This window comes from Heptranchias perlo, chromosome 39, assembly GCF_035084215.1.
Source record: "Heptranchias perlo isolate sHepPer1 chromosome 39, sHepPer1.hap1, whole genome shotgun sequence".
In the NCBI taxonomy this organism is placed as follows: domain Eukaryota; kingdom Metazoa; phylum Chordata; class Chondrichthyes; order Hexanchiformes; family Hexanchidae; genus Heptranchias; species Heptranchias perlo.
In genome coordinates, this window is record NC_090363.1 from 14,185,489 (window position 1) to 14,209,197 (window position 23,709).

Below are 23,709 nucleotides of genomic sequence, written 5' to 3' on the forward strand. Positions count from 1 at the left end.
CCAATCAGTGTGTGGGTGATGAACCCTCTCATTCTCTCCTAGTCCCAATCAGTGTGTAGGTGATGAACCCTCTCATTCTCTCCTAGTCCCAATCAGTGTGTAGGTGATGAACCCTCTCATTCTCTCCTAGTCCCAATCACTGTGTGGGTGATGAACCCTCCCATTCTCTCCTAGTCCCAATCACTGTGTGGGTGATGAACCCTCTCATTCTCTCCGAGTCCCAATCAGTGTGCAGGTGATGAACCCTCTCATTCTCTCCTAGTCCTAATCACTGTGTCGGTGATGGACCCTCTCATTCTCTCCTAGTCCCAATCACTGTGTGTGTGATGAACCCTCTCATTCTCTCCTAGTCCCAATCACTGTGTGGGTGATGAACCCTCTCATTCTCTCCTAGTCCCAATCAGTGTGCAGGTGATGGACCCTCCCATTCTCTCCTAGTCCCAATCACTGTGTGGGTGATGGACCCTCCCATTCTCTCCTAGTCCCAATCACTGTGTAGGTGATGGACCCTCCCATTCTCTCCTAGTCCCAATCAGTGTGTAGGTGATGGACCCTCTCATTCTCTCCTACTCCCAATCACTGTGTAGGTGATGAACCCTCTCATTCTCTCCTAGTCCCAATCAGTGTGCAGGTGATGGACCCTCTCATTCTCTCCTAGTCCCAATCACTGTGTGGGTGATGGACCCTCTCATTCTCTCCTACTCCCAATCACTGTGTGGGTGATGAACCCTCTCATTCTCTCCTAGTCCCAATCACTGTGTCGGTGATGGACCCTCTCATTCTCTCCTAGTCCCAATCACTGTGTGGGTGATGAACCCTCTCATTCTCTCCTAGTCCCAATCACTGTGTGGGTGATGAACCCTCTCATTCTCTCCTAGTCCCAATCAGTGTGCAGGTGATGGACCCTCCCATTCTCTCCTAGTCCCAATCACTGTGTGGGTGATGGACCCTCCCATTCTCTCCTCGTCCCAATCACTGTGTAGGTGATGGACCCTCCCATTCTCTCCTAGTCCCAATCAGTGTGTCGGTGATGGACCCTCTCATTCTCTCCTACTCCCAATCACTGTGTAGGTGATGAACCCTCTCATTCTCTCCTACTCCCAATCACTGTGTGGGTGATGAACCCTCTCATTCTCTCCTAGTCCCAATCACTGTGTGGGTGATGAACCCTCTCATTCTCACCTAGTCCCAATCACTGTGTGGGTGATGAACCCTCTCATTCTCTTCTAGTCCCAATCACTGTGTGGGTGATGAACCCTCTCATTCTCTCCTAGTCCCAATCACTGTGTCGGTGATGGACCCTCTCATTCTCTCCTAGTCCCAATCAGTGTGTAGGTGATGAACTCTCTCATTCTCTCCTAGTCCCAATCACTGTGTAGGTGATGAACCCTCTCATTCTCTCCTAGTCCCAATCAGTGTGTAGGTGATGAACCCTCTCATTCTCTCCTAGTCCCAATCAGTGTGTAGGTGATGAACCCTCTCATTCTCTCCTAGTCCCAATCAGTGTGTGGGTGATGAACCCTCTCATTCTCTCCGAGTCCCAATCACTGTGTGGGTGATGGACCCTCTCATTCTCTCCTAGTCCCAATCACTGAGTGGGTGATGGACCCTCCCATTCTCTCCTAGTCCCAATCAGTGTGTAGGTGATGAACCCTCTCATTCCCTCTCACTCCCAATCACTGTGTGGGTGATGAACCCTCTCATTCTCTCCTAGTCCCAATCAGTGTGTAGGCGATGGACCCTCTCATTCTCTCCTAGTCCCAATCACTGTGTGGGTGATGGACCCTCTCATTCTCTCCTAGTCCCAATCACTGTGTGGGTGATGAACCCTCTCATTCTCTCCTAGTCCCAATCACTGTGTGGGTGATGAACCCTCTCATTCTCTCCTCGTCCCAATCACTGTGTGGGTGATGAACCCTCTCATTCTCTCCTAGTCCCAATCAGTGTGTAGGTGATGAACCCTCTCATTCTCTCCTAGTCCCAATCACTGTGTGGGTGATGAACCCTCCCATTCTCTCCTAGTCCCAATCACTGTGTGGGTGATGGACCCTCTCATTCTCTCCTAGTCCCAATCACTGTGTAGGTGATGAACCCTCTCATTCTCTCCTAGTCCCAATCACTGTGTGGGTGATGGACCCTCTCATTCTCTCCTGGTCCCAATCACTGTGTGGGTGATGGACCCTCCCATTCTCTCCTGGTCCCAATCACTGTGTGGGTGATGGACCCTCCCATTCTCTCCTGGTCCCAATCAGTGTGTGGGTGATGAACCCTCTCATTCTCTCCTAGTCCCAATCAGTGTGTAGGTGATGAACCCTCTCATTCTCTCCTAGTCCCAATCACTGTGTGGGTGATGAACCCTCCCATTCTCTCCTAGTCCCAATCACTGTGTGGGTGATGAACCCTCTCATTCTCTCCGAGTCCCAATCAGTGTGCAGGTGATGAACCCTCTCATTCTCTCCTAGTCCCAATCACTGTGTCGGTGATGGACCCTCTCATTCTCTCCTAGTCCCAATCACTGTGTGGGTGATGAACCCTCTCATTCTCTCCTAGTCCCAATCACTGTGTGGGTGATGAACCCTCTCATTCTCTCCCAGTCCCAATCAGTGTGCAGGTGATGGACCCTCCCATTCTCTCCTAGTCCCAATCACTGTGTGGGTGATGGACCCTCCCATTCTCTCCTAGTCCCAATCACTGTGTAGGTGATGGACCCTCCCATTCTCTCCTAGTCCCAATCAGTGTGTAGGTGATGGACCCTCTCATTCTCTCCTACTCCCAATCACTGTGTAGGTGATGAACCCTCTCATTCTCTCCTACTCCCAATCACTGTGTGGGTGATGAACCCTCTCATTCTCTCCTAGTCCCAATCACTGTGTAGGTGATGAACCCTCTCATTCTCTCCTAGTCCCAATCACTGTGTGGGTGATGAACCCTCTCATTCTCTTCTAGTCCCAATCACTGTGTGGGTGATGAACCCTCTCATTCTCTTCTAGTCCCAATCACTGTGTAGGTGATGAACCCTCTCATTCTCTCCTAGTCCCAATCACTGTGTAGGTGATGAACCCTCTCATTCTCTCCGAGTCCCAATCACTGTGTAGGTGATGGACCTCTCATTCTCTCCTAGTCCCAATCACTGTGTAGGTGATGAACCTTCTCATTCTCCCCTAGTCCCAATCAGTGTGTAGGTGATGAACCCTCTCATTCTCTCCTAGTCCCAATCAGTGTGTAGGTGATGAACCCTCTCATTCTCTCCTAGTCCCAATCACTGTGTCGGTGATGGACCCTCTCATTCTCTCCTAGTCCCAATCAGTGTGTAGGTGATGAACCCTCTCATTCTCTCCTAGTCCCAATCACTGTGTAGGTGATGAACCCTCTCATTCTCTCCTAGTCCCAATCAGTGTGTAGGTGATGAACCCTCTCATTCTCTCCTAGTCCCAATCAGTGTGTAGGTGATGAACCCTCTCATTCTCTCCTAGTCCCAATCAGTGTGTGGGTGATGAACCCTCTCATTCTCTCCGAGTCCCAATCACTGTGTGGGTGATGGACCCTCTCATTCTCTCCTAGTCCCAATCACTGAGTGGGTGATGGACCCTCCCATTCTCTCCTAGTCCCAATCAGTGTGTAGGTGATGAACCCTCTCATTCCCTCTCACTCCCAATCACTGTGTGGGTGATGAACCCTCTCATTCTCTCCTAGTCCCAATCAGTGTGTAGGCGATGGACCCTCTCATTCTCTCCTAGTCCCAATCACTGTGTGGGTGATGGACCCTCTCATTCTCTCCTAGTCCCAATCACTGTGTGGGTGATGAACCCTCTCATTCTCTCCTAGTCCCAATCACTGTGTGGGTGATGAACCCTCTCATTCTCTCCTAGTCCCAATCACTGTGTGGGTGATGGACCCTCCCATTCTCTCCTAGTCCCAATCAGTATGTAGGTGATGAACCCTCTCATTCTCTCCTAGTCCCAATCACTGTGTGGGTGATGAACCCTCTCATTCTCTCCTAGTCCCAATCACTGTGTGGGTGATGAACCCTCTCATTCTCTCCTAGTCCCAATCAGTGTGTAGGTGATGAACCCTCTCATTCTCTCCTAGTCCCAATCACTGTGTGGGTGATTAACCCTCTCATTCTCTCCTAGTCCCAATCACTGTGTGGGTGATGAACCCTCTCATTCTCTCCTAGTCCCAATCACTGTGTGGGTGATGAACCCTCTCATTCTCTCCTAGTCCCAATCACTGTGTGGGTGATGAACCCTCTCATTCTCTCCTAGTCCCAATCAGTGTGTGGGTGATGAACCCTCTCATTCTCTCCTAGTCCCAATCACTGTGTGGGTGATGGACCCTCTCATTCTCTCCTAGTCCCAATCACTGTGTAGGTGATGAACCCTCTCATTCTCTCCTAGTCCCAATCAGTGTGTGGGTGATGAACCCTCTCATTCTCTCCTAGTCCCAATCAGTGTGTAGGTGATGAACCCTCTCATTCTCTCCTAGTCCCAATCACTGTGTGGGTGATGAACCCTCTCATTCTCTCCTAGTCCCAATCACTGTGTGGGTGATGGACCCTCTCATTCTCTCCTATTCCCAATCACTGTGTAGGTGATGAACCCTCTCATTCTCTCCTAGTCCCAATCACTGTGTGGGTGATGAACCCTCTCATTCTCTCCTAGTCCCAATCACTGTGTGGGTGATGAACCCTCTCATTCTCTCCTAGTCCCAATCACTGTGTAGGTGATGAACCCTCTCATTCTCTCCTAGTCCCAATCAGTGTGTAGGTGATGGACCCTCTCATTCTCTCCTAGTCCCAATCACTGTGTAGGTGATGAACCCTCTCATTCTCTCCTAGTCCCAATCAGTGTGTAGGTGATGGACCCTCTCATTCTCTCCTAGTCCCAATCAGTGCGTAGGTGATGGACCCTCCCATTCTCTCCTAGTCCCAATCAGTGTGTAGGTGATGGACCCTCCCATTCTCTCCTACTCCCAATCACTGTGTGGGTGATGAACCCTCTCATTCTCTCCTCGTCCCAATCACTGTGTGGGTGATGAACCCTCTCATTCTCTCCTAGTCCCAATCACTGTGTGGGTGATGAACCCTCTCATTCTCTCCTAGTCCCAATCACTGTGTGGGTGATGAACCCTCTCATTCTCTCCTACTCCCAATCAGTGTGTGGGTGATGAACCCTCTCATTCTCTCCTAGTCCCAATCACTGTGTGGGTGATGAACCCTCTCATTCTCTCCTAGTCCCAATCAGTGTGTGGGTGATGGACCCTCTCATTCTCTCCTAGTCCCAATCACTGTGTAGGTGATGAACCCTCTCATTCTCTCCTCGTCCCAATCACTGTGTGGGTGATGGACCCTCCCATTCTCTCCTAGTCCCAATCACTGTGTGGGTGATGGACCCTCCCATTCTCTCCTAGTCCCAATCACTGTGTAGGTGATGGACCCTCTCATTCTCTCCTAGTCCCAATCAGTGTGTAGGTGATGAACCCTCTCATTCTCTCCTAGTCCCAATCAATGTGTGGGTGATGAACCCTCTCATTCTCTCACTCCCAATCACTGTGTGGGTGATGGACCCTCTCATTCTCTCCTAGTCCCAATCACTGTGTGGGTGATCAACCCTCTCATTCTCTCCTAGTCCCAATCAGTGTGTAGGTGATGAACCCTCTCATTCTCTCCTAGTCCCAATCAGTGTGTGGGTGATGAACCCTCTCATTCTCTCACTCCCAATCACTGTGTGGGTGATGAACCCTCTCATTCTCTCCTAGTCCCAATCAGTGTGTAGGTGATGAACCCTCTCATTCTCTCCTAGTCCCAATCAGTGTGTGGGTGATGGGCCCTCTCATTCTCTCCGAGTCCCAATCAGTGTGTGGGTGATGGACCCTCCCATTCTCTCACTCCCAATCACTGTGTGGGTGATGAACCCTCTCATTCTCTCCTAGTCCCAATCAGTGTGTGGGTGATGGACCCTCCCATTCTCTCACTCCCAATCACTGTGTGGGTGATGAACCCTCTCATTCTCTCCTAATCCCAATCACTGTGTAGGTGATGAACGCTCCCATTCTCTCCTAGTCCCAATCACTGTGTAGGTGATGAACCCCCTCATTCTCTCCTCGTCCCAATCACTGTGTAGGCGATGGACCCTCTCATTCTCTCCTAGTCCCAATCACTGTGTAGGTGATGAACCCTCTCATTCTCTCCTAGTCCCAATCAGTGTGTAGGTGATGGGCCCTCTCATTCTCTCCTAGTCCCAATCACTGTGTCGGTGATGAACCCTCTCATTCTCTCCTAGTCCCAATCAGTGTGTAGGTGATGGGCCCTCTCATTCTCTCCTAGTCCCAATCACTGTGTAGGTGATGAACCCTCTCATTCTCTCCTAGTCCCAATCAGTGTGTAGGTGATGGGCCCTCTCATTCTCTCCTAGTCCCAATCACTGTGTGGGTGATGGACCCTCTCATTCTCTCCTAGTCCCAATCACTGTGTAGGTGATGAATCCTCTCATTCTCTCCTAGTCCCAATCAGTGTGTAGGTGATGAACCCTCTCATTCTCTCCTAGTCCCAATCACTTTGTGGGTGATGGACCCTCTCATTCTCTCCTAGTCCCAATCACTGTGTGGGTGATGGACCCTCTCATTCTCTCCTAGTCCCAATCAGTGTGTAGGTGATGAACCCTCTCATTCTCTCCTAGTCCCAATCACTGTGTGGGTGATGAACCCTCTCATTCTCTCCTAGTCCCAATCACTGTGTGGGTGATGGACCCTCCCGTTCTCTCCTAGTCCCAATCAGTGTGTAGGTGACGGACCCTCTCATTCTCTCCTATTCCCAATCAGTGTGTGGGTGATGGAACCTCTCATTCTCTCCTAGTCCCAATCAGTGTGTAGGTGATGAACCCTCTCATTCTCTCCTAGTCCCAATCACTGTGTGGGTGATGAACCCTCTCATTCTCTCCTAGTCCCAATCAGTGTGTAGGTGATGGACCCTCTCATTCTCTCCTCGTCCCAATCAGTGTGTAGGTGATGAACCCTCTCATTCTCTCGTAGTCCCAATCACTGTGTAGGTGATGAACCCTCTCATTGTCTCCGAGTCCCAATCAGTGTTTAGGTGATGAACCCTCTCATTCTCTCCTAGTCCCAATCACTGTGTGGGTGATGAACCCTCTCATTCTGTCCTAGTCCCAATCACTGTGTGGGTGATGAACCCTCTCATTCTCTCCTCGTCCCAATCAGTGTGCGGGTGATGAACCCTCTCATTCTCTCCTCGTCCCAATCAGTGTGTAGGTGATGAACCCCCTCATTCTCTCCTAGTCCCAATCACTGTGTAGGTGATGAACCCTCTCATTCTCTCCTAGTCCCAATCAGTGTGCAGGTGATGAACCCTCTCATTCTCTCCTAGTCCCAATCAGTGTGTAGGTGATGAACCCTCTCATTCTCTCCTAGTCCCAATCAGTGTGGAGGTGATGAACCCTCTCATTCTCTCACTCCCAATCACTGTGTGGGTGATGAACCCTCCCATTCTCTCCTAGTCCCAATCAGTGTGTGGGTGATGAACCCTTTCATTCTCTCCTAGTCCCAATCACTGTGTGGGTGATGGACCCTCCCATTCTCTCCTAGTCCCAATCAGTGTGTAGGTGATGAACCCTCTCATTCTCTCCTAGTCCCAATCACTGTGTAGGTGATGAACCCTCTCATTCTCTCCTAGTCCCAATCACTGTGTGGGTGATGGACCCTCCCGTTCTCTCCTAGTCCCAATCAGTGTGTAGGTGATGGAACCTCTCATTCTCTCCTAGTCCCAATCAGTGTGTAGGTGATGAACCCTCTCATTCTCTCCTAGTCCCAATCACTGTGTGGGTGATGAACCCTCTCATTCTCTCCTAGTCCCAATCACTGTGTAGGTGATGGACCCTCTCATTCTCTCCTCGTCCCAATCAGTGTGTAGGTGATGGACCCTCTCATTCTCTCCTAGTCCCAATCACTGTGTGGGTGATGAACCCTCTCATTCTCTCCTAGTCCCAATCACTGTGTAGGTGATGAACCCTCTCATTCTCTCCTCGTCCCAATCACTGTGTGGGTGATGAACCCTCTCATTCTCTCCTCGTCCCAATCACTGTGTAGGTGATGAACCCTCTCATTCTCTCCTCGTCCCAATCACTGTGTGGGTGATGAACCCTCTCATTCTCTCCGAGTCCCAATCAGTGTGTAGGTGATGAACCCTCTCATTCTCTCCTAGTCCCAATCCGTGTGCGGGTGATGAACCCTCTCATTCTCTCACTCCCAATCACTGTGTGGGTGATGAACCCTCTCATTCTCTCCCAGTCCCAATCAGTGTGTGGGTGATGAACCCTCTCATTCTCTCCTCGTCCCAATCACTGTGTGGGTGATGAACCCTCTCATTCTCTCCTAGTCCCAATCACTGTGTGGGTGATGAACCCCCTCATTCTGTCCTAGTCCCAATCAGTGTGCGGGAGATGAACCCTCTCATTCTCTCCTCATCCCAATCACTGTGTGGGTGATGAACCCTCTCATTCTCTCCTAGTCCCAATCACTGTGTGGGTGATGAACCCTCTCATTCTCTCCTAGTCCCAATCACTGTGTGGGTGATGAACCCTCTCATTCTCTCCTAGTCCCAATCACTGTGTGGGTGATGAACCCTCTCATTCTCTCTCACTCCCAATCACTGTGTCGGTGATGGACCCTCTCATTCTCTCCTCGTCCCAATCACTGTGTAGGTGATGAACCCTCTCATTCTCTCCTCGTCCCAATCACTGTGTAGGTGATGGACCCTCTCATTCTCTCCTAGTCCCAATCAGTGTGCGGGAGATGAACCCTCTCATTCTCTCACTCCCAATCAGTGTGTAGGTGATGAACCCTCTCATTCTCCCCTGGTCCCAATCACTGTGTGGGTGATGAACCCTCTCATTCTCTCCTAGTCCCAATCAGTGTGCGGGAGATGAACCCTCTCATTCTCTCACTCCCAATCACTGTGTAGGTGATGGACCCTCTCATTCTCTCCTAGTCCCAATCACTGTGTAGGTGATGAACCCTCTCATTCTCTCCTAGTCCCAATCACTGTGTGGGTGATGAACCCTCTCATTCTCTCACTCCCAATCACTGTGTGGGTGATGAACCCTCCCATTCTCTCCTAGTCCCAATCAGTGTGTGGGTGATGAACCCTCTCATTCTCTCCTAGTCCCAATCACTGTGTGGGTGATGGACCCTCCCATTCTCTCCTAGTCCCAATCACTGTGTGGGTAATGAACCCTCTCATTCTCTCCTAGTCCCAATCAGTGTGTAGGTGATGAACCCTCTCATTCTCTCCTAGTCCCAATCAGTGTGTAGGTGATGAACCCTCTCATTCTCTCCTAGTCCCAATCACTGTGTAGGTGATGAACCCTCTCATTCTCTCCTAGTCCCAATCACTGTGTGGGTGATGAACCCTCTCATTCTCTCCTCGTCCCAATCACTGTGTAGGTGATGAACCCTCTCATTCTCTCCTCGTCCCAATCACTGTGTGGGTGATGAACCCTCTCATTCTCTCCGAGTCCCAATCAGTGTGTAGGTGATGAACCCTCTCATTCTCTCCTAGTCCCAATCCGTGTGCGGGTGATGAACCCTCTCATTCTCTCCTAGTCCCAATCACTGTGTAGGTGATGAACCCTCTCATTCTCTCACTCCCAATCACTGTGTGGGTGATGAACCCTCTCATTCTCTCCCAGTCCCAATCACTGTGTGGGTGATGAACCCTCTCATTCTCTCCTCGTCCCAATCACTGTGTGGGTGATGAACCCTCTCATTCTCTCCTAGTCCCAATCACTGTGTGGGTGATGAACCCCCTCATTCTGTCCTAGTCCCAATCAGTGTGCGGGAGATGAACCCTCTCATTCTCTCCTCATCCCAATCACTGTGTGGGTGATGAACCCTCTCATTCTCTCCTAGTCCCAATCACTGTGTGGGTGATGAACCCTCTCATTCTCTCCTAGTCCCAATCACTGTGTGGGTGATGAACCCTCTCATTCTCTCCTAGTCCCAATCACTGTGTGGGTGATGAACCCTCTCATTCTCTCTCACTCCCAATCACTGTGTCGGTGATGGACCCTCACATTCTCTCCTCGTCCCAATCACTGTGTAGGTGATGAACCCTCTCATTCTCTCCTCGTCCCAATCACTGTGTAGGTGATGGACCCTCTCATTCTCTCCTAGTCCCAATCAGTGTGCGGGAGATGAACCCTCTCATTCTCTCACTCCCAATCAGTGTGTAGGTGATGAACCCTCTCATTCTCTCGTAGTCCCAATCACTGTGTAGGTGATGAACCCTCTCATTGTCTCCGAGTCCCAATCAGTGTTTAGGTGATGAACCCTCTCATTCTCTCCTAGTCCCAATCACTGTGTGGGTGATGAACCCTCTCATTCTGTCCTAGTCCCAATCACTGTGTGGGTGATGAACCCTCTCATTCTCTCCTCGTCCCAATCAGTGTGCGGGTGATGAACCCTCTCATTCTCTCCTCGTCCCAATCAGTGTGTAGGTGATGAACCCCCTCATTCTCTCCTAGTCCCAATCACTGTGTAGGTGATGAACCCTCTCATTCTCTCCTAGTCCCAATCAGTGTGCAGGTGATGAACCCTCTCATTCTCTCCTAGTCCCAATCAGTGTGTAGGTGATGAACCCTCTCATTCTCTCCTAGTCCCAATCAGTGTGGAGGTGATGAACCCTCTCATTCTCTCACTCCCAATCACTGTGTGGGTGATGAACCCTCCCATTCTCTCCTAGTCCCAATCAGTGTGTGGGTGATGAACCCTTTCATTCTCTCCTAGTCCCAATCACTGTGTGGGTGATGGACCCTCCCATTCTCTCCTAGTCCCAATCAGTGTGTAGGTGATGAACCCTCTCATTCTCTCCTAGTCCCAATCACTGTGTAGGTGATGAACCCTCTCATTCTCTCCTAGTCCCAATCACTGTGTGGGTGATGGACCCTCCCGTTCTCTCCTAGTCCCAATCAGTGTGTAGGTGATGGAACCTCTCATTCTCTCCTAGTCCCAATCAGTGTGTAGGTGATGAACCCTCTCATTCTCTCCTAGTCCCAATCACTGTGTGGGTGATGAACCCTCTCATTCTCTCCTAGTCCCAATCACTGTGTAGGTGATGGACCCTCTCATTCTCTCCTCGTCCCAATCAGTGTGTAGGTGATGGACCCTCTCATTCTCTCCTAGTCCCAATCACTGTGTGGGTGATGAACCCTCTCATTCTCTCCTAGTCCCAATCAGTGTGCGGGAGATGAACCCTCTCATTCTCTCACTCCCAATCACTGTGTAGGTGATGGACCCTCTCATTCTCTCCTAGTCCCAATCACTGTGTAGGTGATGAACCCTCTCATTCTCTCCTAGTCCCAATCACTGTGTGGGTGATGGACCCTCTCATTCTCTCCTAGTCCCAATCACTGTGTAGGTGATGAACCCTCTCATTCTCTCCTAATCCCAATCACTGTGTGGGTGATGAACCCTCTCATTCTCTCCTGGTCCCAATCACTGTGTAGGTGATGAACCCTCTCATTCTCTCCTAGTCCCAATCACTGTGTGGGTGATGAACCCTCTCATTCTCTCCTAGTCCCAATCACTGTGTAGGTGATGAACCCTCTCATTCTCTCCTAGTCCCAATCACTGTGTAGGTGATGGACCCTCTCATTCTCTCCTAGTCCCAATCAGTGTGTAGGTGATGGACCCTCCCATTCTCTCCTAGTCCCAATCACTGTGCGGGAGATGAACCCTCTCATTCTCTCCTAGTCCCAATCAATGTGTAGGTGATGAACCCTCTCATTCTCCCCTGGTCCCAATCACTGTGTGGGTGATGGACCCTCTCATTCTCTCCTAGTCCCAATCACTGTGTGGGTGATGAACCCTCTCATTCTCTCCTAGTCCCAATCACTGTGTAGGTGATGGACCCTCTCATTCTCTCCTAGTCCCAATCAATGTGTAGGTGATGAACCCTCTCATTCTCCCCTGGTCCCAATCACTGTGTGGGTGATGGACCCTCTCATTCTCTCACTCCCAATCACTGTGTTGGTGATGGACCCTCTCATTCTCTCCTAGTCCCAATCACTGTGTAGGTGATGAACCCTCTCATTCTCTCCTATTCCCAATCAGTGTGCAGGTGATGGACCCTCCCATTCTCTCCTAGTCCCAATCACTGTGTGGGTGATGGACCCTCTCATTCTCTCCGAGTCCCAATCACTGTGTGGGTGATGAACCCTCTCATTCTCTCCTAGTCCCAATCACTGTGTAGGTGATGGACCCTCTCATTCTCTCCTAGTCCCAATCAGTGTGCGGGAGATGAACCCTCTCATTCTCTCCTAGTCCCAATCATTGTGTAGGGGATGAACCCTCTCATTCTCTCCTAGTCCCAATCACTGTGTAGGTGATGGACCCTCTCATTCTCTCCTCGTCCCAATCAGTGTGTAGGTGATGAACCCTCTCATTCTCTCCTAGTCCCAATCACTGTGTGGGTGATGAACCCTCTCATTCTCTCCTAGTCCCAATCAGTGTGTAGGTGATGAACCCTCTCATTCTCCCCTGGTCCCAATCAGTGTGGAGGTGATGAACCCTCTCATTCTCTCCTAGTCCCAATCACTGTGTAGGTGATGGACCCTCCCTTTCTCTCCTAGTCCCAATCACTGTGTGGGTGATGAACCCTCTCATTCTCTCCTAGTCCCAATCACTGTGTGGGTGATGAACCCCCTCATTCTGTCCTAGTCCCAATCAGTGTGTGGGTGATGAACCCTCTCATTCTCTCCGAGTCCCAATCAGTGTGTAGGTGATGAACCCTCTCATTCTCTCCTAGTCCCAATCCGTGTGCGGGTGATGAACCCTCTCATTCTCTCACTCCCAATCACTGTGTGGGTGATGAACCCTCTCATTCTCTCCTAGTCCCAATCACTGTGTAGGTGATGGACCCTCCCTTTCTCTCCTAGTCCCAATCACTGAGTGGGTGATGGACCCTCCCATTCTCTCCTAATCCCAATCACTGTGTAGGTGATGAACGCTCCCATTCTCTCCTAGTCCCAATCACTGTGTAGGTGATGGACCCTCTCATTCTCTCCTAGTCCCAATCACTGTGTAGGTGATGAACCCTCTCATTCTCTCCTAGTCCCAATCAGTGTGCGGGAGATGAACCCTCTCATTCTCTCCTAGTCCCAATCATTGTGTAGGGGATGAACCCTCTCATTCTCTCACTCCCAATCACTGTGTCGGTGATGAACCCTCTCATTCTCTCCTAGTCCCAATCACTGTGTGGGTGATGAACCCCCTCATTCTGTCCTAGTCCCAATCAGTGTGCGGGAGATGAACCCTCTCATTCTCTCCTAGTCCCAATCACTGTGTGGGTGATGGACCCTCTCATTCTCTCCTAGTCCCAATCACTGTGTGGGTGATGGACCCTCTCATTCTCTCACTCCCAATCACTGTGTAGGTGATGGACCCTCTCATTCTCTCCTAGTCCCAATCACTGTGTAGGTGATGAACCCTCTCATTCTCTCCTAGTCCCAATCACTGTGTGGGTGATGGACCCTCTCATTCTCTCCTAGTCCCAATCACTGTGTAGGTGATGAACCCTCTCATTCTCTCCTAGTCCCAATCACTGTGTGGGTGATGAACCCTCTCATTCTCTCCTAGTCCCAATCACTGTGTAGGTGATGAACCCTCTCATTCTCTCCTAGTCCCAATCACTGTGTAGGTGATGGACCCTCTCATTCTCTCCTAGTCCCAATCAGTGTGTAGGTGATGGACCCTCCCATTCTCTCCTAGTCCCAATCACTGTGCGGGAGATGAACCCTCTCATTCTCTCCTAGTCCCAATCAATGTGTAGGTGATGAACCCTCTCATTCTCCCCTGGTCCCAATCACTGTGTGGGTGATGAACCCTCTCATTCTCTCGCTCCCAATCACTGTGTAGGTGATGGACCCTCTCATTCTCTCCTAGTCCCAATCACTGTGTGGGTGATGAACCCTCTCATTCTCTCCTAGTCCCAATCACTGTGTAGGTGATGGACCCTCTCATTCTCTCCTAGTCCCAATCAATGTGTAGGTGATGAACCCTCTCATTCTCCCCTGGTCCCAATCACTGTGTGGGTGATGGACCCTCTCATTCTCTCACTCCCAATCACTGTGTAGGTGATGGACCCTCTCATTCTCTCCTAGTCCCAATCACTGTGTAGGTGATGAACCCTCTCATTCTCCCCTGGTCCCAATCAGTGTGGAGGTGATGAACCCTCTCATTCTCTCCTAGTCCCAATCACTGTGTAGGTGATGGACCCTCCCTTTCTCTCCTAGTCCCAATCACTGAGTGGGTGATGGACCCTCCCATTCTCTCCTAGTCCCAATCAGTGTGTAGGTGATGGACCCTCTCATTCTCTCCGAGTCCCAATCACTGTGTAGGTGATGGACCCTCTCATTCTCTCCTAGTCCCAATCAGTGTGCGGGAGATGAACCCTCTCATTCTCTCCTAGTCCCAATCATTGTGTAGGGGATGAACCCTCTCATTCTCTCACTCCCAATCACTGTGTCGGTGATGAACCCTCTCATTCTCTCCTAGTCCCAATCACTGTGTAGGTGATGGACCCTCTCATTCTCTCCTCGTCCCAATCAGTGTGTAGGTGATGAACCCTCTCATTCTCTCCTAGTCCCAATCACTGTGTGGGTGATGAACCCTCTCATTCTCTCCTAGTCCCAATCAGTGTGTAGGTGATGAACCCTCTCATTCTCCCCTGGTCCCAATCAGTGTGGAGGTGATGAACCCTCTCATTCTCTCCTAGTCCCAATCACTGTGTAGGTGATGGACCCTCCCTTTCTCTCCTAGTCCCAATCACTGAGTGGGTGATGGACCCTCCCATTCTCTCCTAATCCCAATCACTGTGTAGGTGATGAACGCTCCCATTCTCTCCTAGTCCCAATCACTGAGTGGGTGATGGACCCTCCCATTCTCTCCTCGTCCCAATCACTGTGTAGGTGATGGACCCTCTCATTCTCTCCTAGTCCCAATCACTGTGTAGGTGATGAACCCTCTCATTCTCTCCTCGTCCCAATCAGTGTGTAGGTGATGAACCCTCTCATTCTCTCCTCGTCCCAATCAGTGTGTAGGTGATGAACCCTCTCATTCTCTCCTCGTCCCAATCAGTGTGTAGGTGATGAACCCTCTCATTCTCTCCTAGTCCCAATCACTGTGTGGGTGATGGACCCTCTCATTCTCTCCTAGTCCCAATCACTGTGTGGGTGATGGACCCTCTCATTCTCTCGTAGTCCCAATCACTGTGTGGGTGATGGACCCTCTCATTCTCTCCTAGTCCCAATCACTGTGTGGGTGATGAACCCTCTCATTCTCTCCTAGTCCCAATCAGTGTGTGGGTGATGAACCCTCTCATTCTCTCCTAGTCCCAATCAGTGTGTAGGTGATGAACCCTCTCATTCTCTCCTGGTCCCAATCAGTGTGTAGGTGATGAACCCTCTCATTCTCTCCTAGTCCCAATCACTGTGTGGGTGATGGACCCTCTCATTCTCTCCTAGTCCCAATCACTGTGTGGGTGATGGACCCTCCCGTTCTCTCCTAGTCCCAATCAGTGTGTAGGTGATGGAGCCTCTCATTCTCTCGTAGTCCCAATCACTGTGTGGGTGATGGACCCTCTCATTCTCTCCTAGTCCCAATCACTGTGTGGGTGATGAACCCTCTCATTCTCTCCTAGTCCTAATCAGTGTTTAGGTGAGGAACCCTCTCATTCTCTCCTAGTCCCAATCACTGTGTGGGTGATGAACCCTCTCATTCTCTCCTAGTCCCAATCACTGTGTGGGTGATGAACCCTCTCATTCTCTCCTAGTCCCAATCAGTGTGTGGGTGATGAACCCTCTCATTCTCTCCTAGTCCTAATCAGTGTTTAGGTGATGAACCCTCTCATTCTCTCCTAGTCCCAATCACTGTGTGGGTGATGAACCCTCTCATTCTCTCCTAGTCCCAATCACTGTGTGGGTGATGAACCCTCTCATTCTCTCCTAGTCCCAATCACTGTGTGGGTGATGAACCCTCTCATTCTCTCCTAGTCCCAATCAGTGTGCAGGTGATGAACCCTCTCATTCTCTCCTAGTCCCAATCACTGTGTAGGTGATGAACCCTCTCATTCTCTCACTCCCAATCACTGTGTAGGTGAAGGACCCTCTCATTCTCTCCTAGTCCCAATCACTGTGTAGGTGATGAACCCTCTCATTCTCTCCTCGTCCCAATCACTGTGTAGGTGATGGACCCTCTCATTCTCTCCTAGTCCCAATCAGTGTGCGGGTGATGAACCCTCTCATTCTCTCACTCCCAATCACTGTGTGGGTGATGAACCCTCTCATTCTCTCCCAGTCCCAATCACTGTGTAGGTGATGAACCCTCTCATTCTCTCCTGGTCCCAATCACTGTGTGGGTGATGAACCCTCTCATTCTCTCCTGGTCCCAATCACTGTGTGGGTGATGAACCCTCTCATTCTCTCCTAGTCCCAATCACTGTGTGGGTGATGAACCCCCTCATTCTGTCCTAGTCCCAATCAGTGTGCAGGTGATGAACCCTCTCATTCTCTCCTCATCCCAATCACTGTGTGGGTGATGAACCCTCTCATTCTCTCCTGGTCCCAATCACTGTGTGGGTGATGAACCCTCTCATTCTCTCCTAGTCCCAATCAGTGTGTAGGTGATGAACCCTCTCATTCTCTCCTAGTCCCAATCATTGTGTAGGTGATGAACCCTCTCATTCTCTCCTAGTCCCAATCAGTGTGTAGGTGATGAACCCTCTCATTCTCTCCTGGTCCCAATCAGTGTGTAGGTGATGAACCCTCTCATTCTCTCCTAGTCCCAATCACTGTGTGGGTGATGGACCCTCTCATTCTCTCCTAGTCCCAATCACTGTGTGGGTGATGGACCCTCTCATTCTCTCCTAGTCCCAATCAGTGTGCAGGTGATGAACCCTCTCATTCTCTCCTAGTCCCAATCAGTGTGTGGGTGATGAACCCTCTCATTCTCTCCTAGTCCCAATCACTGTGTGGGTGATGAACCCTCTCATTCTCTCCTAGTCCCAATCACTGTGTGGGTGATGAACCCTCTCATTCTCTCCTAGTCCCAATCAGTGTGTGGGTGATGAACCCTCTCATTCTCTCCTAGTCCCAATCACTGTGTGGGTGATGAACCCTCTCATTCTCTCCTAGTCCCAATCACTGTGTGGGTGATGAACCCTCTCATTCTCTCCTAGTCCCAATCACTGTGTGGGTGATGAACCCTCTCATTCTCTCCTAGTCCCAATCACTGTGTAGGTGATGAACCCTCTCATTCTCTCCTAGTCCCAATCACTGTGTGGGTAATGAACCCTCTCATTCTCTCCTAGTCCCAAGCAGTGTGTAGGTGATGAACCCTCTCATTCCCTCCTAGTCCCAATCACTGTGTGGGTGATGAACCCTCTCATTCTCTCCTAGTCCCAATCACTGTGTGGGTGATGAACCCTCTCATTCTCTCCTAGTCCCAATCAGTGTGTGGGTGATGAACCCTCTCATTCTCTCCTAGTCCCAATCAGTGTGTGGGTGATGGACCCTCTCATTCTCTCCTAGTCCCAATCACTGTGTGGGTGATGGACCCTCTCATTCTCTCCTAGTCCCAATCACTGTGTAGGTGATGAACCCTCTCATTCTCTCCTCGTCCCAATCACTGTGTGGGTGATGAACCCTCTCATTCTCTCCTAGTCCCAATCAGTGTGTGGGTGATGAACCCTCTCATTCTCTCCTAGTCCCAATCACTGTGTAGGTGATGAACCCTCTCATTCTCTCACTCCCAATCAATGTGTGGGTGATGAACCCTCTCATTCTCTCCTAGTCCCAATCACTGTGTAGGTGATGAACCCTCTCATTCTCTCCTAGTCCCAATCAGTGTGCAGGTGATGAACCCTCTCATTCTCTCCTAGTCCCAATCACTGTGTAGGTGATGAACCCTCTCATTCTCTCCTAGTCCCAATCAGTGTGTGGGTGATGAACCCTCTCATTCTCTCCTCGTCCCAATCACTGTGTGGGTGATGAACCCTCTCATTCTCTCACTCCCAATCACTGTGTGGGTGATGAACCCTCTCATTCTCTCCTAGTCCCAATCAGTGTGTAGGTGATGAACCCTCTCATTCTCTCCTAGTCCCAATCAGTGTGTAGGTGATGAACCCTCTCATTCTCTCCTAGTCCCAATCACTGTGTGGGTGATGGACCCTCCCATTCTCTCCTAGGCCCAATCAGTGTGTAGGTGATGGACCCTCTCATTCTCTCCTAGTCCCAATCAGTGTGTGGGTGATGGACCCTCCCATTCTCTCCTAGTCCCAATCACTGTGTGGGTGATGAACCCTCTCATTCTCTCCTAGTCCCAATCACTGTGTAGGTGATGAACCCTCTCATTCTCTCCTAGTCCCAATCAGTGTGTGGGTGATGAACCCTCTCATTCTCTCCTAGTCCCAATCACTGTGTAGGTGATGAACCCTCTCATTCTCTCCTAGTCCCAATCACTGTGTAGGTGATGGACCCTCTCATTCTCTCCTAGTCCCAATCAGTGTGTAGGTGATGGACCCTCCCATTCTCTCCTAGTCCCAATCACTGTGTGGGTGATGAACCCTCTCATTCTCTCCTAGTCCCAATCACTGTGTAGGTGATGAACCCTCTCATTCTCTCCTAGTCCCAATCACTGTGTAGGTGATGAACCCTCTCATTCTCTCCTAGTCCCAATCAGTGTGTAGGTGATGAACCCTCTCATTCTCTCCTAGTCCCAATCAGTGTGTGGGTGATGAACCCTCTCATTCTCTCCTAGTCCCAATCACTGTGTAGGTGATGGACCCTCTCATTCTCTCCTAGTCCCAATCACTGTGTAGGTGATGAACCCTCCCATTCTCTCCTAGTCCCAATCACTGTGCAGGTGATGAACCGTCTCATTCTCTCCTAGTCCCAATCACTGTGTAGGTGATGAACCCTCTCATTCTCTCCTAGTCCCAATCACTGTGTAGGTGATGGACCCTCCCATTCTCTCCTAGTCCCAATCACTGTGTGGGTGATGGACCCTTCCATTCTCTCCTAGTCCCAATCACTGTGTGGGTGATGAACCCTCTCATTCTCTCCTAGTCCCAATCACTGTGTAGGTGATGAACCCTCTCATTCTCTCCTAGTCCCAATCACTGTGTAGGTGATGAACCCTCTCATTCTCTCCTAGTCCCAGTCAGTGTGTAGGTGATGAACCCTCTCATTCTCTCCTAGTCCCAATCACTGTGTGGGTGATGAACCCTCTCATTCTCTCCTCGTCCCAATCACTGTGTAGGTGATGAACCCTCTCATTCTCTCCTGGTCCCAATCACTGTGTGGGTGATGGACCCTCCCATTCTCTCCTAGTCCCAATCAGTGTGTGGGTGATGAACCCTCTCATTCTCTCCTCGTCCCAATCACTGTGTGGGTGATGAACCCTCTCATTCTCTCCTGGTCCCAATCACTGTGTGGGTGATGGACCCTCTCATTCTCTCCTAGTCCCAATCACTGTGTGGGTGATGGAGCCTCTCATTCTCTCCTAGTCCCAATCACTGTGTGGGTGATGAACCCTCTCATTCTCTCCTGGTCCCAATCAGTGTGTAGGTGATGAACCCTCTCATTCTCTCCTAGTCCCAATCACTGTGTGGGTGATGAACCCTCCCATTCTCTCCTAGTCCCAATCAGTGTGTGGGTGATGAACCCTCTCATTCTCTCCTGGTCCCAATCACTGTGTGGGTGATGGACCCTCCCATTCTCTCCTAGTCCCAATCAGTGTGTAGGTGATGAACCCTCTCATTCTCTCCTAGTCCCAATCAGTGTGTAGGTGATGAACCCTCTCATTCTCTCCTAGTCCCAATCACTGTGTGGGTGATGAACCCTCTCATTCTCTCCTGGTCCCAATCACTGTGTGGGTGATGGACCCTCTCATTCTCTCCTAGTCCCAATCACTGTGTGGGTGATGGAGCCTCTCATTCTCTCCTAGTCCCAATCACTGTGTGGGTGATGAACCCTCTCATTCTCTCCTGGTCCCAATCAGTGTGTAGGTGATGAACCCTCTCATTCTCTCCTAGTCCCAATCACTGTGTGGGTGATGAACCCTCCCATTCTCTCCTAGTCCCAATCAGTGTGTGGGTGATGAACCCTCTCATTCTCTCCTGGTCCCAATCACTGTGTGGGTGATGGACCCTCCCATTCTCTCCTAGTCCCAATCAGTGTGTGGGTGATGAACCCTCTCATTCTCTCCTAGTCCCAATCACTGTGTGGGTGATGAACCCTCTCATTCTCTCCTAGTCCCAATCAGTGTGTGGGTGATGAACCCTCTCATTCTCTCCTAGTCCCAATCAGTGTGTAGGTGATGAACCCTCTCATTCTCTCCTAGTCCCAATCAGTGTGTAGGTGATGAACCCTCTCATTCTCTCCTAGTCCCAAGCAGTGTGTAGGTAATGAACCCTCTCATTCTCTCCTAGTCCCAATCAGTGTGTAGGTGATGAACCCTCTCATTCTCTCCTGGTCCCAATCACTGTGTAGGTGATGAACCCTCTCATTCTCTCCTGGTCCCAATCACTGTGTGGGTGATGGACACTCCCATTCTCTCCTAGTCCCAATCAGTGTGTGGGTGATGGACCCTCTCATTCTCTCCTGGTCCCAATCACTGTGTAGGTGATGAACCCTCTCATTCTCTCCTGGTCCCAATCACTGTGTGGGTGATGGACCCTCCCATTCTCTCCTAGTCCCAATCAGTGTGTAGGTGATGAACCCTCTCATTCTCTCCTAGTCCCAATCACTGTGTGGGTGATGAACCCTCTCATTCTCTCACTCCCAATCACTGTGTGGGTGATGAACCCTCCCATTCTCTCCTCGTCCCAATCACTGTGTGGGTGATGGACCCTCTCATTCTCTCCTAGTCCCAATCACTGTGTGGGTGATGGACCCTCTCATTCTCTCCTAGTCCCAATCACTGTGTGGGTGATGAACCCTCTCATTCTCTCCTAGTCCCAATCAGTGTGTAGGTGATGAACCCTCCCATTCTCTCCTAGTCCCAATCAGTGTGTAGGTGATGAACCCTCTCATTCTCTCCTAGTCCCAATCAGTGTGTAGGTGATGAACCCTCTCATTCTCTCCTAGTCCCAATCACTGTGTAGGTGATGAACCCTCTCATTCTCTCCTAGTCCCAATCACTGTGTCGGTGATGAACCCTCTCATTCTCTCCTAGTCCCAATCAGTGTGTAGGTGATGAACCCTCTCATTCTCTCCTCGTCCCAATCACTGTGTAGGTGATGAACCCTCTCATTCTCTCCTAGTCCCAATCACTGTGTAGGTGATGAGCCCTCTCATTCTCTCCTAGTCCCAATCACTGTGTAGGTGATGGACCCTCTCATTCTCTCCTGGTCCCAATCACTGTGTGGGTGATGGACCCTCCCATTCTCTCCTAGTCCCAATCACTGTGTAGGTGATGAACCCTCTCATTCTCTCCTAGTCCCAATCAGTGTGTTGGTGATGAACCCTCTCATTCTCTCACTCCCAATCAGTGTGTTGGTTATGAACCCTCTCATTCTCTCACTCCCAATCACTGTGTGGGTAATGAACCCTCTCATTCTCTCCTAGTCACAATCACTGTGTATGTGATGAACCCTCTCATTCTCTCCTAGTCCCAATCACTGTGTACGTGATGGACCCTCTCATTCTCTCCTCGTTCCACTCTCACTTTTCTTGTAGAAGTTTTGGTCAGTCCCAGCTCAGTATCGAATGGCTATGAGTGGAGAGCATGAAACTAAGCCTGAATTTGGCACCGTTTTGCAATTGTCCTCAGTCAGGCCTCAGTATGGCTGTTGTACAAACTAGCAAGTATTACACTGGCTCAATAGAGGCTGGAGTTATACTGCGGGAGCTGAGGTACATTGGTGGGGCAATCGAGAGGGATCTTTGCTCTGCATCTAATTGAGCTGCACTTGGCCTTAGATTCAGTGATGCAATGTCCAAATTGGGAATCCTCCATCCCTCACCTTGACGGGGAGCATATTTGCCTTTCTTTTCCCCTGTAGGTCTTCGGAATTATCAACAAGGGAAATGGAAGAGTTGTGAGAAAGTTCTCAGGCTGAGATCTGCCCTCTTTGTGAAATGTCCCAAAATCTAATTCCATTGTCAGGACTGAAGGTCTCTTTTGTGTTTCAGGGTGTGCGTGGGATGGACGGCCCACATGGTCCAAAAGGAAACCTGGTAATGTGATTTCTGTTTCTAAATTCCATTCATTAATTCCATTCTGTTTTGAATGTCCTTCCGTCAGAGTTCAGATCCTCAATGTCCTGTCTGTTTTATCTCAAATAGGGGCCTCAAGGAGAACCAGGGCCTCCTGGTCAGCAAGGAATCCCTGGAGCTCAGGTAATCCTCCGACTACAATTTCCAGGCACTGACCTGGTCTATAAAGAGAGGGCCCCTTCCCTGCCTGGCACAGACCCATCTATAAACACTGCCTCTTCCCTGCCTGGTACAGACCTGGTCTTTAAACACTGCCTTTTACCTACCTGGCACAGACCTGGTCTATAAACAGTGTGCCCCTTCCCTACCTGGTACATTCATAGAATCATGGAAGAATCATAGAGAATTTACGGCACAGAAGGAGGCCGTTCGGCCCATCGTGTCTGTGCCAGCTGAAAATGAGCCACCCAGCCTAATCCCGCTTTCCAGCTCTTGGTCCGTAGCCCTGTAGGTCACAGCACTTCAAGTGCACATCCAGGCACCTTTTAAATGAGTCGAGGGTTTCTGCCTCTACCACCCTTTCAGACAGTGAGTTCCAAACCATTGCAGCCTCTGGGTGAATTTTTTTTTCCTCAGCTCCCCTCTAATCCTTCTACCAATTACTTTAAATCTATGCCCCCTGGTTATTGACCTCTCTGCTAAGGGAAATAGGTCCTTCCTATCCACTCTATCTCAGCCCTTCATAATTTTGTCAATTAGATCATCCCTCAGCCTCCTCTGTTCCAAAGAAAACAACCCCAGCCTATCCAATTTTCCCCATAGCTAAAATTCTCCAGTCCTGGCAACATCCTCATAAATCTCCTCTGTACCCTGTCTAGTGCAATCACATCTTTCCTGTAATGTGGTGAACAGAACTGTACGCAATACTCAAGCTATGGCCTAACCAATGTTTTATACAGTTCTAGCATAACCTCCCTGCTCTTATATTCTATGCCTCGACTAATAAAGGAAAGTATTCCATATTCCTTCTGAACCACCTTATCCACCTGTCCTGCTACCTTCAGTGATCTGTGGACATGCACTCCAAGGACCCTCACTTCCTCTACACCTTTCAGTAACTTCCCATTTATTGTTAACTCCCTTGACTTGTTTGCCTTCCCCAAATTCATTCCCTCGCACTTCTCCGGATTGAATTCCATTTGCCACTTTTCTGCCCACCTGACCAGTCCATTGCTATCTTCCTGCAGTCTACAGCTTTCCTCCTCACTATCAACCACACGGCCAATTTTTGTATCATCTGCAAACTTCTCAATCATGCCCCCTACATTTAAGTCCAAATCATTAATATATATCACAAAAAGCCAGGGACCCAGTACTGAGCCCTGCAGAACCCCACTGGAAACAGCCTTCCAGTCACATAAACACCCGTTGACCATTACCCTTTGCTTCCTGCCACTGAGCCAATTTTGGATCCAATTTGCCA

General features: G+C 50.1%; 1 protein-coding gene across 1 annotated transcript in view; it reads left to right on the top strand.

The window, feature by feature from the left end:
* Positions 1-23,709, top strand: part of LOC137305261 (collagen alpha-1(V) chain-like) — a 522,869-nt gene that overhangs the window by 394,708 nt on the left and 104,452 nt on the right. The window contains exons 22-23 of the mRNA XM_067974118.1: positions 22,203-22,247; positions 22,356-22,409. Coding sequence (XP_067830219.1) covers positions 22,203-22,247; positions 22,356-22,409 — 99 coding nt within the window. The remainder of the gene's footprint in view (positions 1-22,202; positions 22,248-22,355; positions 22,410-23,709) is intronic.